At 30.5% G+C, this 14,268-nt stretch overlaps 1 protein-coding gene across 2 annotated transcripts; it reads left to right on the top strand.

Annotated features, from left to right (window-relative positions):
• The first annotated feature begins 2,933 nt into the window (after window positions 1-2,933).
• Window positions 2,934-12,287, top strand: LOC114260594 (transcription factor MYB93). Of its 2 annotated transcripts, XM_082889065.1 has the most exons (4): window positions 2,934-3,219; window positions 10,682-11,022; window positions 11,114-11,243; window positions 11,363-12,287. In XM_082889065.1, the coding sequence occupies exons 2-4, from the start codon at window positions 10,890-10,892 to the stop codon at window positions 12,099-12,101; spliced, it is 1,002 nt and encodes a 333-aa protein (XP_082745191.1). In that variant the 5' UTR covers window positions 2,934-3,219; window positions 10,682-10,889; the 3' UTR covers window positions 12,102-12,287. The 2 variants fall into 2 exon arrangements, with proteins under 2 accessions (XP_082745191.1, XP_028056542.2); XM_028200741.2 differs by lacking the exon at window positions 2,934-3,219 and having other exon boundaries at window positions 9,102-11,022.
• Window positions 12,288-14,268: the final 1,981 nt, after the last annotated feature.

Raw genomic sequence — 14,268 nt, 5'->3', positions numbered from 1 at the left:
ATTTTAGTGAAAATTTCAACTTCACAGAAGAAGATCGACATCTCTATTTTAATGTGCTTGTCTCTGGTTCATATAATGGACTGAACTTGTACAATTTAGGTTCCCGAGTTTATTAAAGATTATATTTTAATAGTTTAATTTCCTAATTTTTTTTTTATAAAAAAATCTTTGGGTTCGTTCGGAATTTGACATTTTTTTTAAGGTGAAAATTGACAATTCATTTTTTAAAAATAAATAATTAAATCAAATTATTATAATTAACAAATCAATCTGATTTTTTTTATTTTTTATTTTTTATTTTTTTTATAAATAATTCACCCGAGAGACTATATAAAATCAACAGATAAAATCAACATAGTTAGGCTCATAATGGGTTCATGGGCCCGAACTAGAGAGAAATGAATAGTAATTAGTTAGTATTAGTACGTGTGATTGGACTTGCTTTTTCAAACATCTTTTTTTATTGATACTTGTCTCATTATAAATTGGATTCCACCAATAATTTTTTTTTTTTTTGGTTGCTGATAATCCTTATTATTTTTAAATACTTACATGTATTTGTCGTTTGAGTAGAAAACATAGTTAATAATAGAATTTTTTTACCTAAGCACAATGGTTCAAATGTTTTTTTAATCAGGAAAAACAGGATAAAACACTATTTATTTCACTGAAATAGATATATTTAGTTGTGTGACCCAGAAATTAAGCTGCACGGCTTGGTCGAACCGACATGTTTGACCTATATAATCTTTGCATATACAACTACACATACATCCAGAGTCATAATGAGCTTTTAATAGCATTTTTTTTTTCATTAAAAAAAATTTAAAAAATTTAGCAACCTGAAAAAATGGTCAAGAAATTTAATTTATCTGGAAAAGTAATATGTGATCTAAATTTAATTTTATGCATGATAGGACCCACACTAATATATATATTTGAAATTTTTATAAGCCCCGAGCATTACTTAAGAAAATTAGAAAAGAGCCTTACTAGTAACTAGTGCATAACAACCTTCTCAAAGTGTGACCATGAGAGTCCTTAATTAAGAGCCAGACAGTAAGAGTTCAGACCAGCCTAATAACACCAGAGATTAGCAAATGCTCTTTAAAACTGCAATTGAATTATAATTTGACTGAAAAATTATACAATAATCCCGGAACATACAATAAGGAAAATTAGTCTCACTAAGAACATAGTGACAAAAAGGAGATTGAATTAATGGATGCCCCATAGACTCGACTTCATATACTTTGAATCTGATCAGCAAACCACAAAGGAGTAAGCTTCCAACCACCAACCCACCAACCTCAGTTGATAAAACCAGACTGACTAGACTAGAGTGAGGCCTTTGATACATGAATCTCTTAAAATTGAATTGGCTAACCAAGACAAGAATTGATGATCCTTATAAGGATAGAACAGTGATGTATGTTAATTATCTAATAGTAGCATTATTATGTTAAAATACATAAACACATAAATAGATATATACACACAAACAACTGATTTGTTTGCACTGCTGGGTTTCTGCCCAATACATCTAAACTCGGACTTTGTATACCTTTCTTTTTTGTCTTTCGTTTTCCATGCTGAAAAGCCGACGTCTCGGGTTACATATATATATATACGGCTTTTCAGCATGGAAAACGAAAGACAAAAAAGAAAGGCATACAAAGTCCGAGTTTAGATGTATTGGGTAGAAACCCAACAGTGCAAGCAAATCAGTTGTTTAGCTGACACTAAAACAATGATTATTTCTAATCATAAATAAAAACCATATATATGTATGTGACATCACAATACCCTTTTAAACCAAATCCCTTTTCTTTTTCATGCATAGATTATAGAATAGAGGGTGGTCCATCCGACAAGAAACCTTGGTTGAAGAAGCAATCTTTCTCTCTCTCTCTCTCTCTATATATATATATGTATTTCTAATTTATAGGTTTAAAGTAAAAGAAAAACCTTATGAAAGCTTCTTCACGAAAGCTGGCTTGTGAAAGATTTTCCCTATACAGACTTTTCCTTAGTAAGAGAGAGAGAGAGAGAGAGAGAGAGAGAGAGAGAGAGAGTAAAACTTGTACCGACAGCAATATGAGGTAAGTCGAGGAAAAAGTGGGCAGAGAGAGAAGGTGAAAAAAAATGATTCTCACATCTCTCGTCGTTGTTAGTTTGACTCTGTGTGGCCATTGATGTGATACTTTCATTTTGAGTTTAGGTTTGAATGAGGCTGCTTGTGAAATGAGATGGACCCTTTATAATTCGAGCTTTAAATAAATTCTTGTTTCTATTTAAAAAATAATTATTGAATCATGTAAAAAATTTATTAAAAAAAACTTTTTGATTCATAATTTAATGATTACGAGTATTTTAAGACAGAATAATAGAAAATTTTTAGACATGAGAGATCCAAACGGAAAATGATTAACTCCAACTCAGGTAATTCTATCTTAAGACTGTTTTAAGATGAAACAACAGAAAATTTATAAACATGATATATCCAAACAGAGAATGTTTAGCCCCAATTTAAGATAATAGCAATGTTAAGTATCATGAAAAACTATTCATAAAAATAATCATGAAAATTTTGTGATCCTTGGATTACATTTAGAATAAAACACCACACACTAATCAAGGTAATCTAAGAATTATAACTTTTTCATGATCATTTTCATGATCCCTAAGCTTATGTTTAGATTATGAATTTAAATAGAAGTTTGGCTTGGAGACATAAGAGATCCGAACAGACAAAGTCTCTAATTTAGGCCATATGAGGAAAATGCCATCGGGAATTTTCTTCTAATTATTAATTTAAATCAACTCAAACCCTAATGAAGAAAAGTATGGAAGCAGGCTTCATTTAAAAAAATGGCACTATTTTCTATTCACAAATTGAGATAGCAAACTGATATTATAGTTTTGTTGTTATTGCATGTCAACTGTTGTACCATTTCTATTATTCTTTTGAACATAACAATCTATATTTTTATTCATATTTCTGTTTGTGATATAGTAGGACAAAGGACAAGAGGACAAAGGGATGAACGAAAGGCATTTGACGCGTTCTTGGGGGAGTGAAAGAAAAGAAACAGAGAGAGGTGTTTCTTAGGGTTTTCAAAGATGGTGGAAATTAGGGCGTTTGCAGCACCAACTTCTCCTCTAACAAGCTCCCTTAATGGTCAAATGCGTCACATCGCTTCCTGTCTCTTTCTTTGCGTAAGTTCTCTGCGATGATTCCAAAGCTTTCTGATAGCAACAGTGCATAAAATCTTCAATTTCTCTGTTTTTGTTTTTGTTTTTTTTTAATATTTATCATCATGCCCATTTGGTTTGGTTCATTATGGTTCAAGCATTTGATTGTGGCATAACACTTGGATTGTGTTTATGTCAGCATCTTGAACCACATAAATATGGCAGGTCCTACTCTTCACATCCCCTAAAAGTAACACACCAAAAAAACAACCACCCATTGTTGGAAGAGAGAGAGAGAGAGAGAGAGAGAGAGAGAGAGAGAGAGAGATTTTTCATACATAAATATCTTCAGCAGTGTCTAAGCTTTTGAAGGATCAATATGTTTATGTGAAAACAATTGCAGACCTCAAGAGCAATAGATAACCAGAAAGTTGGACGGAGAGGGGTGGATGAACTACGTGCTTGATTAGGGTTTCGAAATCTTGGTCCACACGTGCAAAGAGACTATAACAATCAATATATAAACAATAGATCCGGGAAAAAAAAGTCACAAATCTACTCATAATTTAAAATTTACGACCAAGAATTATTCATAGAGTGGTTCCCACAAGAAGATTAAATCTAGGGCAAATTAGGATGGTAATTTTTATATTTTAATTCTTATGTTATTTTAGTTTTTATAATTTCAATTGACCCGATTTTGATTATAAATTTATGATTTTGTTTCAATCTAATCTAATTGATTACAACTTCTAGCATATTTTTATGAAAAACACGCACATAATGCCTTATTTGTCATAAGCTAAAAAAGTCAAAAAGCTAAAAAGTCACTATTCTATTTAAATTACATTATCTTATTTAAGTCACATCACCTCTCTACTACATCACTTCAAATCCAACCCATATTTCATAAAAAGTCAAAAAGTACGCTTATTTAGATCATCCCAAACTACTTATAATGTGTCATATTTTTAAGGACAAATTTATAAACTTATTAAGCTCAGTGAGTGAATTTCAATCAATTTAATGATAATTTTTTGTAAAAAACATTAATGATATTATCAATTGGACTAAATTGATACAAAATTTAAAATTAAAAGTCAAAATTGAGTAAATTAAAAGTACAAAAACCAAAATAACATAAGATGTAAAATATAAGGACGACGAGTCTGATCTTAAATCTATAGGAAGGAACAACATTTTAATCTGAAATTACGAGACTTTTGATGTTAGGGGTGAACAGCGGATATTCTGACTCGCCTAAACTGACAGAACCGAATCGATCCTTCGCATTTTGGACAGATGCGTGAAGATGAGCGGACGGTTACAGATTGATTTTTTCCAATCCGCCTAATTTTGGATGGATGACGGATTTGAGGTTCTTTTGACCGCAACCGAACCGCCAAACCACGAGCACCCCTAATGATTTGTAAGATTTTATATTTTCAATTTGTTTAAATATTATGTTTGTATTTTCAATTGAAAAAGAGTTTAGATATTCTGTTGTGTTGTCAATTTGGAAAACATTTTATCAAATGGTAAGGGTTGATATTTGGTATTTTTGTGTGAAAAATATAAAAGTTAATTTTTTCATTTAAAAACAAATCAAATTAAATAGTTTTCGAATAAAAAAAAATAATGAAATAGTTTTGATAATGCATGATTTTCTTATATGTATTTATTATTGGTATTTGACAATTTACTTGATAATCTTTTAGTTATGTTGAGTTGAATTATTATAAAAAAAAATATTGACAAATTATTGTATTACGTTCAAAATTTGTAAAAGTATAAACCGTTAGACCAATTCGCATCTATCCACCAATCTGTCAATCCGCTTAATTTGCATCCGTCAATTCGGTAGAAAGATGTGAATTGATTTTTTATAATCTGTCAATCTAGTGAACGTATGATGGATTAAGAATTCCCTAACTGCAACCGAACCGCGAATACTCCTATTTGATGTATAACATATCTTTTTGCAGAAGACAATGATTATTGGTATGCACAATGCAGGCGTTTATGCAAATTAATGCTGATTGTTTTTAAGCAATACTGCATACTCAATTTTATTTTTTTCAGAAAAGTATTCTATGTGCTTGGAAAAAATATTCAAAATTCAAACATATGGACAAGATTCTATCTATGACCCACCCACCAAAATACCTACTGACCCAGAATTTAGGCTATAGAAAACCGACCTGGCTCATCTCCAGTCATTAGAGAAGGTTGTTTGGCATTAGTGGATCCTAATTTGAACTCTTATAGATATTTATGCCTGTAAAAAAATTACGTTAATTCGATATCGATAATCACTTGATTAGATCATATTTTTAAAATAATTTTCGAACATAGGGGTTGTTTGGAAAATGTTAGATTAATTTATTTTTTGACATTTTGCAAAAAAAACGTTTAATATGAATTATATTTGAAGTGATGTGATAGAGAAGTGATATGACACAAATAAGATGATTGTAATTCAAATAAACTAATGTGATAAAATAGTATGTGCTATCACATGCCAAACACACCTAGCCCCTCTCTGCTACCACTAGCTATGAGCTGACAAAGACAGATAGATGGAGAGAATCACGAGGCATGGAGGAGCTGAGGATGATGCCAAAGGACCGGGGAAGAGGTTGGCAGTGGGCTAGGGTGAGGTGAAAGAGAGTGGAGATGAATTAGAGTTAGGGTTTTGAAGATTAAAAATGAGAGTAATATTATTGAAATTTTAGAATAAAATAAAATTGTAATAATTTATTTTGAATTTGTGGGGTTCTAAGAAAGAAATTGGGATATTATTAGTAGCACTCTACGTTTTTGATTGGTTAATAAATTGTAGAAATAAGTGAGCATAAAATTTAAATAAGAAAGAAATAACATGAATATATAAATTATAGTCTAAGCAATTATATAAACCAATTAGGAACTTATTTTTATAGAATATTTGTGTGTAGAGTTATTCGAAGCAAATCAATTAAGAATTGACAGTGCGCGTTACGCGTATGTTGTAAGGCGGCTAGAATTTTTACATCAAAAAAATAAAAGAGGAAAGTTAGGGATTATAAAATTTTTTTATGAAAATGATTATGAAAGATTTATGATTTTTGAATTATTTTGATTAGTGTGTAGTGTTTTATTCTAAATATAATTCAAAGTTCACAAACCTTTCATAATTATTTTTATAAATTTTTTTTCATGATACTTAATATTACTAAAAATAAGAATAAGAATAAGAGAGAGGACCCATCGGCATCTGCACGGCATCTCCATGTAATTAATACGTACAACTTTATTAAATGAAATTGAGATGACATAAACCATGCAATCAATGACGATATATTATCATCTAAAAACAAAAAAAAATGACGATATATTGCTTGCTATTGCGTGCATGGAATGTGTTCCTTTGCCCATTGGGAACTTGCCATCTGTTACTCGATAACAACTTTTAAAAATCACTATCCTATTTAAATCATATCATCTTATTTAAGTTACATTACTTCATTAACACATCACTTCATATCGAATCCACATTTCATAAAAAGTTAAAAAGTGCACTTCTTTAGATCATCCCAAACAAATTTTGATTCTCTACCTCCTTTTTCATTTTTTTTTTAATTTTTTATTTTGTTATAAACTTTGATTAATATTTGAATAACTTAGCATGCTATTGGAAAAATTAGGACGATTGGCTTAGTAATTGTGTAGCACTACTTGTAATGTGAGGTCTCTTTAAGTTCAATTCTTATGGAGAGGAGTTTGATATTATGGTTAACTTATTTATCTCTCATTATGGGAGTTGTATTATATGTGTGATTAGTTGTAAGATTTTGTTAAGTTTCTAGTTATAGTGGACTAGTGGTAAGTTAGATGATATAAATATTTCTTACAATACTATAATTAATCTCCCATCACCTAAAAAAATTGATGTTGGGAAAGCCAATCTTGCCCTCTATGATTTTTTATTTATTAATATCAGAAAATTATCTAATTTAAGCCGTGTTGAATTCAGAGATTTTTTTTTCTTTTTTGTTTCTTTTAGTAAATGACAATGATAAAAAAATTAAATATATATTTATAAAAAAGGCTTTAACTAAAAAACTTTTCAATTTTTTTTTATCAGTGATAAAGATAGAAACTTTATTGATAAAATCAATGTATAAATAGATTTCTAAGACAAATATAATAAAGAAAAGGCGGGTGCACAGAGTATCATCACAAAAATTAGGGTAAATTACACTTACAACTCTTGAGATTTGTGTTTAATACATATCACCCCCTGACGTTTGGGAAATTATACTAATTCTCCTGTCATTGTAATTATTTAGACGGAATGAATACATTGAACTCATATACTCTCTTTTTTCTTACTTTGTTTTACTTCTTCTGTTTTTTTTTTCCTTTCCTTTTCTTTACTTTTTTTTCAATGTAATTTTCTTTATTTTTCTATTAGGAGTTGTTACCTTTTATATAAATAGAAGGTCTGTGAAATGAGACTATTAACTATAGGGGTAAGAATGTAATTTCTAAAACGTCAAGGGATGAAATGTAATTGGATTAAATTCTCAGGAGTAATCTTAATTAGTTGACATTGAAAAACAAACCCAAAACAATTATATAAACCAGTTAAGAACTTATTTTATAGAATATCATGCTGCCAAAATGGAAGCCATTCTTCTGGACATATTTTTTTTGGGGTTGAATGCCACATGATCATGTTGGATCACTCTTTATGGCGTTGTGATAGATCTTAGACCAAATGAGGATAATGTTGACTTTTCTGTGACAGAACAGAGAAAAGAGTATCTATATTATCAGTGCTGCTAGAGACCACTAATTTAGTGGCTCTAAATCCATCACTAATGAGATGTAAAAAAAAAAAGAAAAGAAAACAATACAAATTGTGACAGTGGGTGAGACTCACTGTCATATCACTAGTAGTAGCTCTAATTAGAACTCCCATTCATTTTTCCTATATTATATATGCACATCAAACTTTACTATCAGTTTGTAATGCGTTCAAATACATATTAGATAAGAAGAGATAATAGCCTATTTTGGGAATTCGGTTAAAAATTAATTTTTTAAGTTTTGATTTTTTTGAATTATACCATTTTTTATTTTTTTGTAATACATTTTTTAGTGAAAAAAGCTAAAAAATAGTCAAAAAGTTAGTTTTTAACCTACTTCCCAAAATAAGCTAATACTATCTCTATAGTAAGCATTTTGAAGTTGTTTTAGTGACTTATAAGTTAATTTTTTGGACTTATTACAAAAATAAATGTATAAAAAATAAAAAAATGATGTGATTCAAAAAAGACAATAAGCCAATAAAGTTAACTTGTAAGTTGTGGCCAAAAGAGACCCAAGATGCCAAACGCAAGCAGCTACGCTTCATCACCATGAATATTTGTCTCTGTTTTTTCTGAAAATTATTTTTTTTCTTGTATTTTTTATTTATAGTGAATTTTTTAAATTTTTTATGTGTTTTTATTTTTTAGATACAATATAATATTTGTGATTTTTTTTTAAAAATCAAAAAATACAAAAAATTTAAAAAAATACAAGAATTCAATATATGTTCATATTTTGTTGTATTTAATGAATTTTTAAAAATATTTATATACAAATTTATACTTTTTAAATATATCATGATTAAGTGGATTAAAAATTTTAAAAAATATTAAAAATATAAAAATGCGAATTAAAATTAAAAAAGTTATTTTTGAAAATTCCAAATTAAATTTGTCTCTCTGATCATAAAGCCACGTGGCTTGCAAACAAACTACTTGCATGTTCGGGAGTTTCCAATCTGTATTCTCTCCGCGGTATTGCCTCAGTTGATTCCATAGTATAGATGTATTTATTGTCCTCTTTGATTGTAGTGCAACACCTTTTTATGGTTTTTTTTTTATTTTTTTGCCTTTTAGGGAAAATTACACAGGTAATTCTCATATTTTTGATTGTTGTGTCATTTGATTTTTTATAATTTTAATTGATTTACTTTTTCTTAATTTGATACAATTGATTATAATTAACATTTTTTTAATAAAAAAAAAAATGTACACATGAACAATATGTATTATGTTTTTAAGAGCAAAATTATAAACTTGATCAACTAAGTCAGTTAACCTTAACCGATTTAGTGATAATTTTCTGTCAGAAACCTTAATGATGTTATCAATTGAACCAAATTGACACAAAATTTTAAATCAAAAGTCAAAATTAAACAAATTAAAAGTGTAAGAACCAAAATAATACAAAAGGAAAAACATAAAAACTGTCAATATAATTTGGTCTACAATTTTATTATCATCAATAATTTCATTTTTTTTTTGGCTGGGAGAATTTCTCTTCTTCTTTTGCTGATAAAAAAATAAAATGAAAATAAGTGAGCACAAATTATGGTCTCACTTATGATTCTCCAATGCTTAAAGGAGGTGCTCATTCTACCCAGTTTTGAATGGTTTATATCAACTTATTTGAAAGTTTAAATTATTAAATAGATGAATAATTTTGTTATGGCCAAATTTATGATCAGGTAATTCAAAACTTTAAAATTGCATCAAATTTTGTTATGGTCCAAAGTTTGTCCAATTTCTTAGTGAAGGATATCAATTTAGTAGAAATGATAACATCTCTTTAGAAATTAGACCGAAATTAGAGGTAAAATAGTTCATTCATTCATCTCAAAGTAAGTGCATTCACCTCTTTGTTTGTTTGTTTGTTTTGTTTTCTTCTTTTTGGATTGATATATCAAACTACAATGAAGCCCCAATCAATTAGTATCAAATACAATATATAGACCCATTTTGGAAAGTAAGAAAAAAGTTAACTTATTGACTTATTTAGGTCACATTATCTTTTTATTTTTTTGTATTTTTTTAAAAAAAGCTAAAAAAAACCCAATAAACTAACCTCCCCCCCCCCCCCCCCCCCTACCCTACTTTCTAAAACAAGCCATAATAAATACAAAGAAATTTCAAAGTGGAAAAACAAAATCCAAACAAATATAATAAATGAGAGTCATAATAAAGATCAAATACAAGACATGATAAATATAAAGAAACTTCAAAAGTAAAAAAAGAAGCTGGAAATAAATATATGGAGAATTAAGATTTGAACCACTAGGCCCCCTTTTAAAACTTGAAACTTTTAGTTGTAATGATAATATAACAGTATGTATACCTGATCAACAAGACCAAAGGTATTAATGTGTGTATATATATATATATATATTATATTTGAGTGATGTAGAACCAACTAGGTCTAGATTAGTTGACCTCTGTTACTTTTCTAAGGATTTAATCTTTAGGGAGAGATTATGAGTTCAATTCTCTCTAAATGGGGTAAGCAATTTGTGCTCTTCAAAAGTTGGGGAGACTAATTCTCATAATTGCTAAATTTAACCATTAACAACTTTCGCCGATAAAAAAAAAAAAAAAAAAAAAAAATTGTTTGAGTGATGTAAAAGGGTATATAGGTAATTTCAAGATGACAAAGGGCATTGTTTGGTCAACAAGCAAATGGGAAGCACCCACGTCAGCATCCTTCAATTGGAATAGTGGTACACAATGAGAGAAGACAAGAGGATGAAAGAGAGTATGTATATATATAGATATAGTAAAGCTTGAGATTTTGGTAGGGTTGGAGGAGGCAGCCAAACCGTAGTGAAACATTAGATATTAGAAATGGGAAGGTCTCCTTGTTGTGATGAGAGGGGACTCAAGAAAGGTCCCTGGACTCCTGAAGAAGATCACAAACTTGTCAAATACATCCACAAACATGGCCATGGCAGCTGGAGAGCCCTCCCTAAACTCGCAGGTATACATTCATATCTCTATATCATCAACACAATTCCATCTTTCTCACTCTCTCTTTCTACATATCTTAGTTATTCTTTGTTGTTTTTCAGGTCTTAACAGATGTGGGAAGAGTTGCAGATTAAGGTGGACTAACTACTTAAGGCCTGATATAAAGAGAGGAAAGTTTTCACAAGAAGAAGAACAAACAATTCTCAATCTCCATTCCATCCTTGGCAACAAGTAATCTTGATTATCTTTTTCTTCTTCTTCTTGAATTTTCTTTGATACTATAATAATTTTATATCTTGAATTGAATGACATACTCACTTTCATTTTATTTTTTCTTGTGATTTTAAAAGATGGTCTGCAATTGCCACCCACCTTCCCGGACGAACTGATAATGAAATCAAGAATTTCTGGAATACCCATCTCAAGAAGAAGCTAATTCAGATGGGTTTTGATCCAATGACTCACCGGCCTCGAACTGATATTTTCTCAAGCTTACCTCATCTCATTGCTCTGGCTAATCTCAAAGAGCTCGTGGAACACCATTCATGGGAAGAACAAGCTGTGAGATTGCAGACAGAAGCTGTTCAAATGGCTAGTCTTCAATACCTTCAATATCTCCTTCAACCTCAACCTTCCATGTCAACTTTCTCAAACAACTCAAACTCTACTGTCACAGATATGGAGACTTATAATCTTCTGAACTCACTCTCTTTAATGAAAGATAGCTCAATCCAATTTGGAACTCCAACCCCATCTTCTCTTGGAACTACTACCACTCTTCAATCAATCGAGGACTCATTCCCTTTCTCTCATATGCCTGATTTGCAAGTACCATCTAGCTTTCAAGCACCTATGGATAACAAAGACATAGTTCAAGCTTCTGATTATACAGTGCTCAGCCACGGTGAACACTCGCCGACTTCTCCATGGCTTGCATCAACCACATCTCCATCTCCTCCAATGGCTGCTGCTCCGACTTCGATAGCAAACATGGGGGATGCTTGCAGTACTTCCAGCTATGAAGGTGGGCACTCTTCGTTTTGGCCTGAAGTCCTCCTTGAAGACCCCTTGTTTCATGAGATTGCTTAGTTTTTAACTTATTTGCTTGGAAGGTTTGGAGTTGCTTGCACTACCCTTTTTTCTTTGTATTTTTCTTGGTATACATACTGATATATAGTCATATCTATAATCCATCTGCATAATAGTTGAACAATGCATTAATGATATGTACAAAACTATAATTATTAATGTTTCTGATCTGTGTTTTATGTTGAAGAGAGACTAAAACATGCATGGTATCATTATATACAGAATGATTTGATTATTTGTGATCATTAATTTTCATTTCGAATCAAAACACCTATTATTATGACTCATAATTTGAAAAACATCATTGTTATTATTCGGTACAAAAGTTTTCGTTTATAAATCATTGTCCTATCTATTTTCTTCCACATATTTTCCCAAAACCTACACAAATCCCATTTTGCCTGTTTATCTATTATTATATTTTGAATAAAGGCAGTTTCTATCTCTTAGTTTATCTTTATTTTATGAATTTTTGTCTCAGAATTTTTATGAGTGGTTCATATTACAGCGATAGGGCATGAATTATTGATAGTCAAAGGAACTGTATGAATTGGAACTATCAACACACACAAAACACATATATCATGAGAATTGTAAAAGATATTAGGTATTGAAATTTTGAGTTGTCTAAGAATATTTTCTATTTTATTTCCTTTTTTTATTTTTATTTTAAAAGCACCTAGCAACTTGTAGACAATCCATTCATTTCAGTCTTCAGAGGAAGGTTCATTCAAGACGATTTTCACCATGTTCCGTTTAGTTTCCGAGAGAATCCAAAGCAAAAGAGAACATATTTACATCTCAATTCCTCTGCAAATGCAGTAAACTTTCAAACGAAATTGACAAGAAATTTATATTAAAAAAGTTCAGAACATTGAAAAAGCTTTCTTATGTTCACATTATTAGTTTCCTTCCCTTTTGTTATATATATATATATATATATTTTTTTTTTTTTCTTATACACACATATGATATATGTTATGGGTAAGGTGATCAAGCCAATTTTTTTGTTGCATATACGGATATATGTATTTATATATAGATTATGGGGAGGGTGGTGATAAAGCCATTGACCGGATCTCCGAACCTGAAACATCCAACAACTCCAGGGTAGGAGTTTAGACTGAGAGTGGCTCCAAACTTTGTTTCACTATCTTATTCATCATCACTATGCCTTTTTAGCAATGAAAAATATATATGTGTAGGGTTAGGGCTCTGAGTTTCATAACAGAGAGAAAGAGAGAGAGAGAGAGTTGACCATAGCACTAATGTCAAAAAAGTGACGTAAAAGGATTCACAATGATAAGAGGGACCCAAGTAGTTAGGAAACATGAAGTTTTAGAATTGAAATCTTACTAACTTAGCAAGGACAACAAATATATTATATTTCACTGCCACTGTCCTAACCTAAGATTGCATATATTTTTCATGCAATCAATATGAAAGGAAAGCACTATAACTGACCCAAAACAAAAAATTAGATAAAAGATAAATGGAGGGAGAAAAAAAAAAAAAAAAATGCAAGACCACTTTCGTTCAAGTAATAATTGTTGAATTGTTGAATTCGTTTAAACTGTTGTACATACATAAATAAGCATATGTTAAATCAATGGACACAACTTGGTTTTAGATGCTGTTTCCAAGGTTCTAAATCGCGGTATCGGATAACATAACGGTATTGATCGCGGAGTATCGGTATCGGTAGTATCGATCGGTACGTATCGGGAATCGGGTGTCGCGACGGTGAAATTTTTAAAATCATTTCAGATTTTTCAGCTTTTTCTTTTCCGTACTAGTCCAAACCGGTGAGTATCGGCCTGTTACGGCTTGTGTAACGGTTATGGACCGATACATACCGGGACTCAACTGATACTCCTGCGATTTTCAATCTCAGCGGTATACTGGCCTGTATCCGTCGCGGTATTCTATTTTTTCAATATGTATCAACCGATACGTAGCGTATCGGCCGATATTTAGAACTATGTGCTCCTCAGTAATGAAATCCTAAAATCTTATTCTCGATAACATAAGAAAGAACAGAAGTTTCATGTCTATGAAGGTCATTAATCAGGTTTTAGATAGGATTGTTTAGTAAAACTTTCAAATAACTAACTAAAAGTATGAGTAAGGCCTCGTTTGGGAACATGTTAATTTAGTAACTTTTTGA

Source organism: Camellia sinensis, chromosome 1 (genome assembly GCF_055761805.1).
Source record: "Camellia sinensis isolate YWXY chromosome 1, ASM5576180v1, whole genome shotgun sequence".
NCBI classification, from domain to species: Eukaryota; Viridiplantae; Streptophyta; class Magnoliopsida; order Ericales; family Theaceae; genus Camellia; species Camellia sinensis.
Note: the sequence above shows the minus strand (reverse complement) of the source record. Positions and strands in the feature narration are given on the sequence as shown.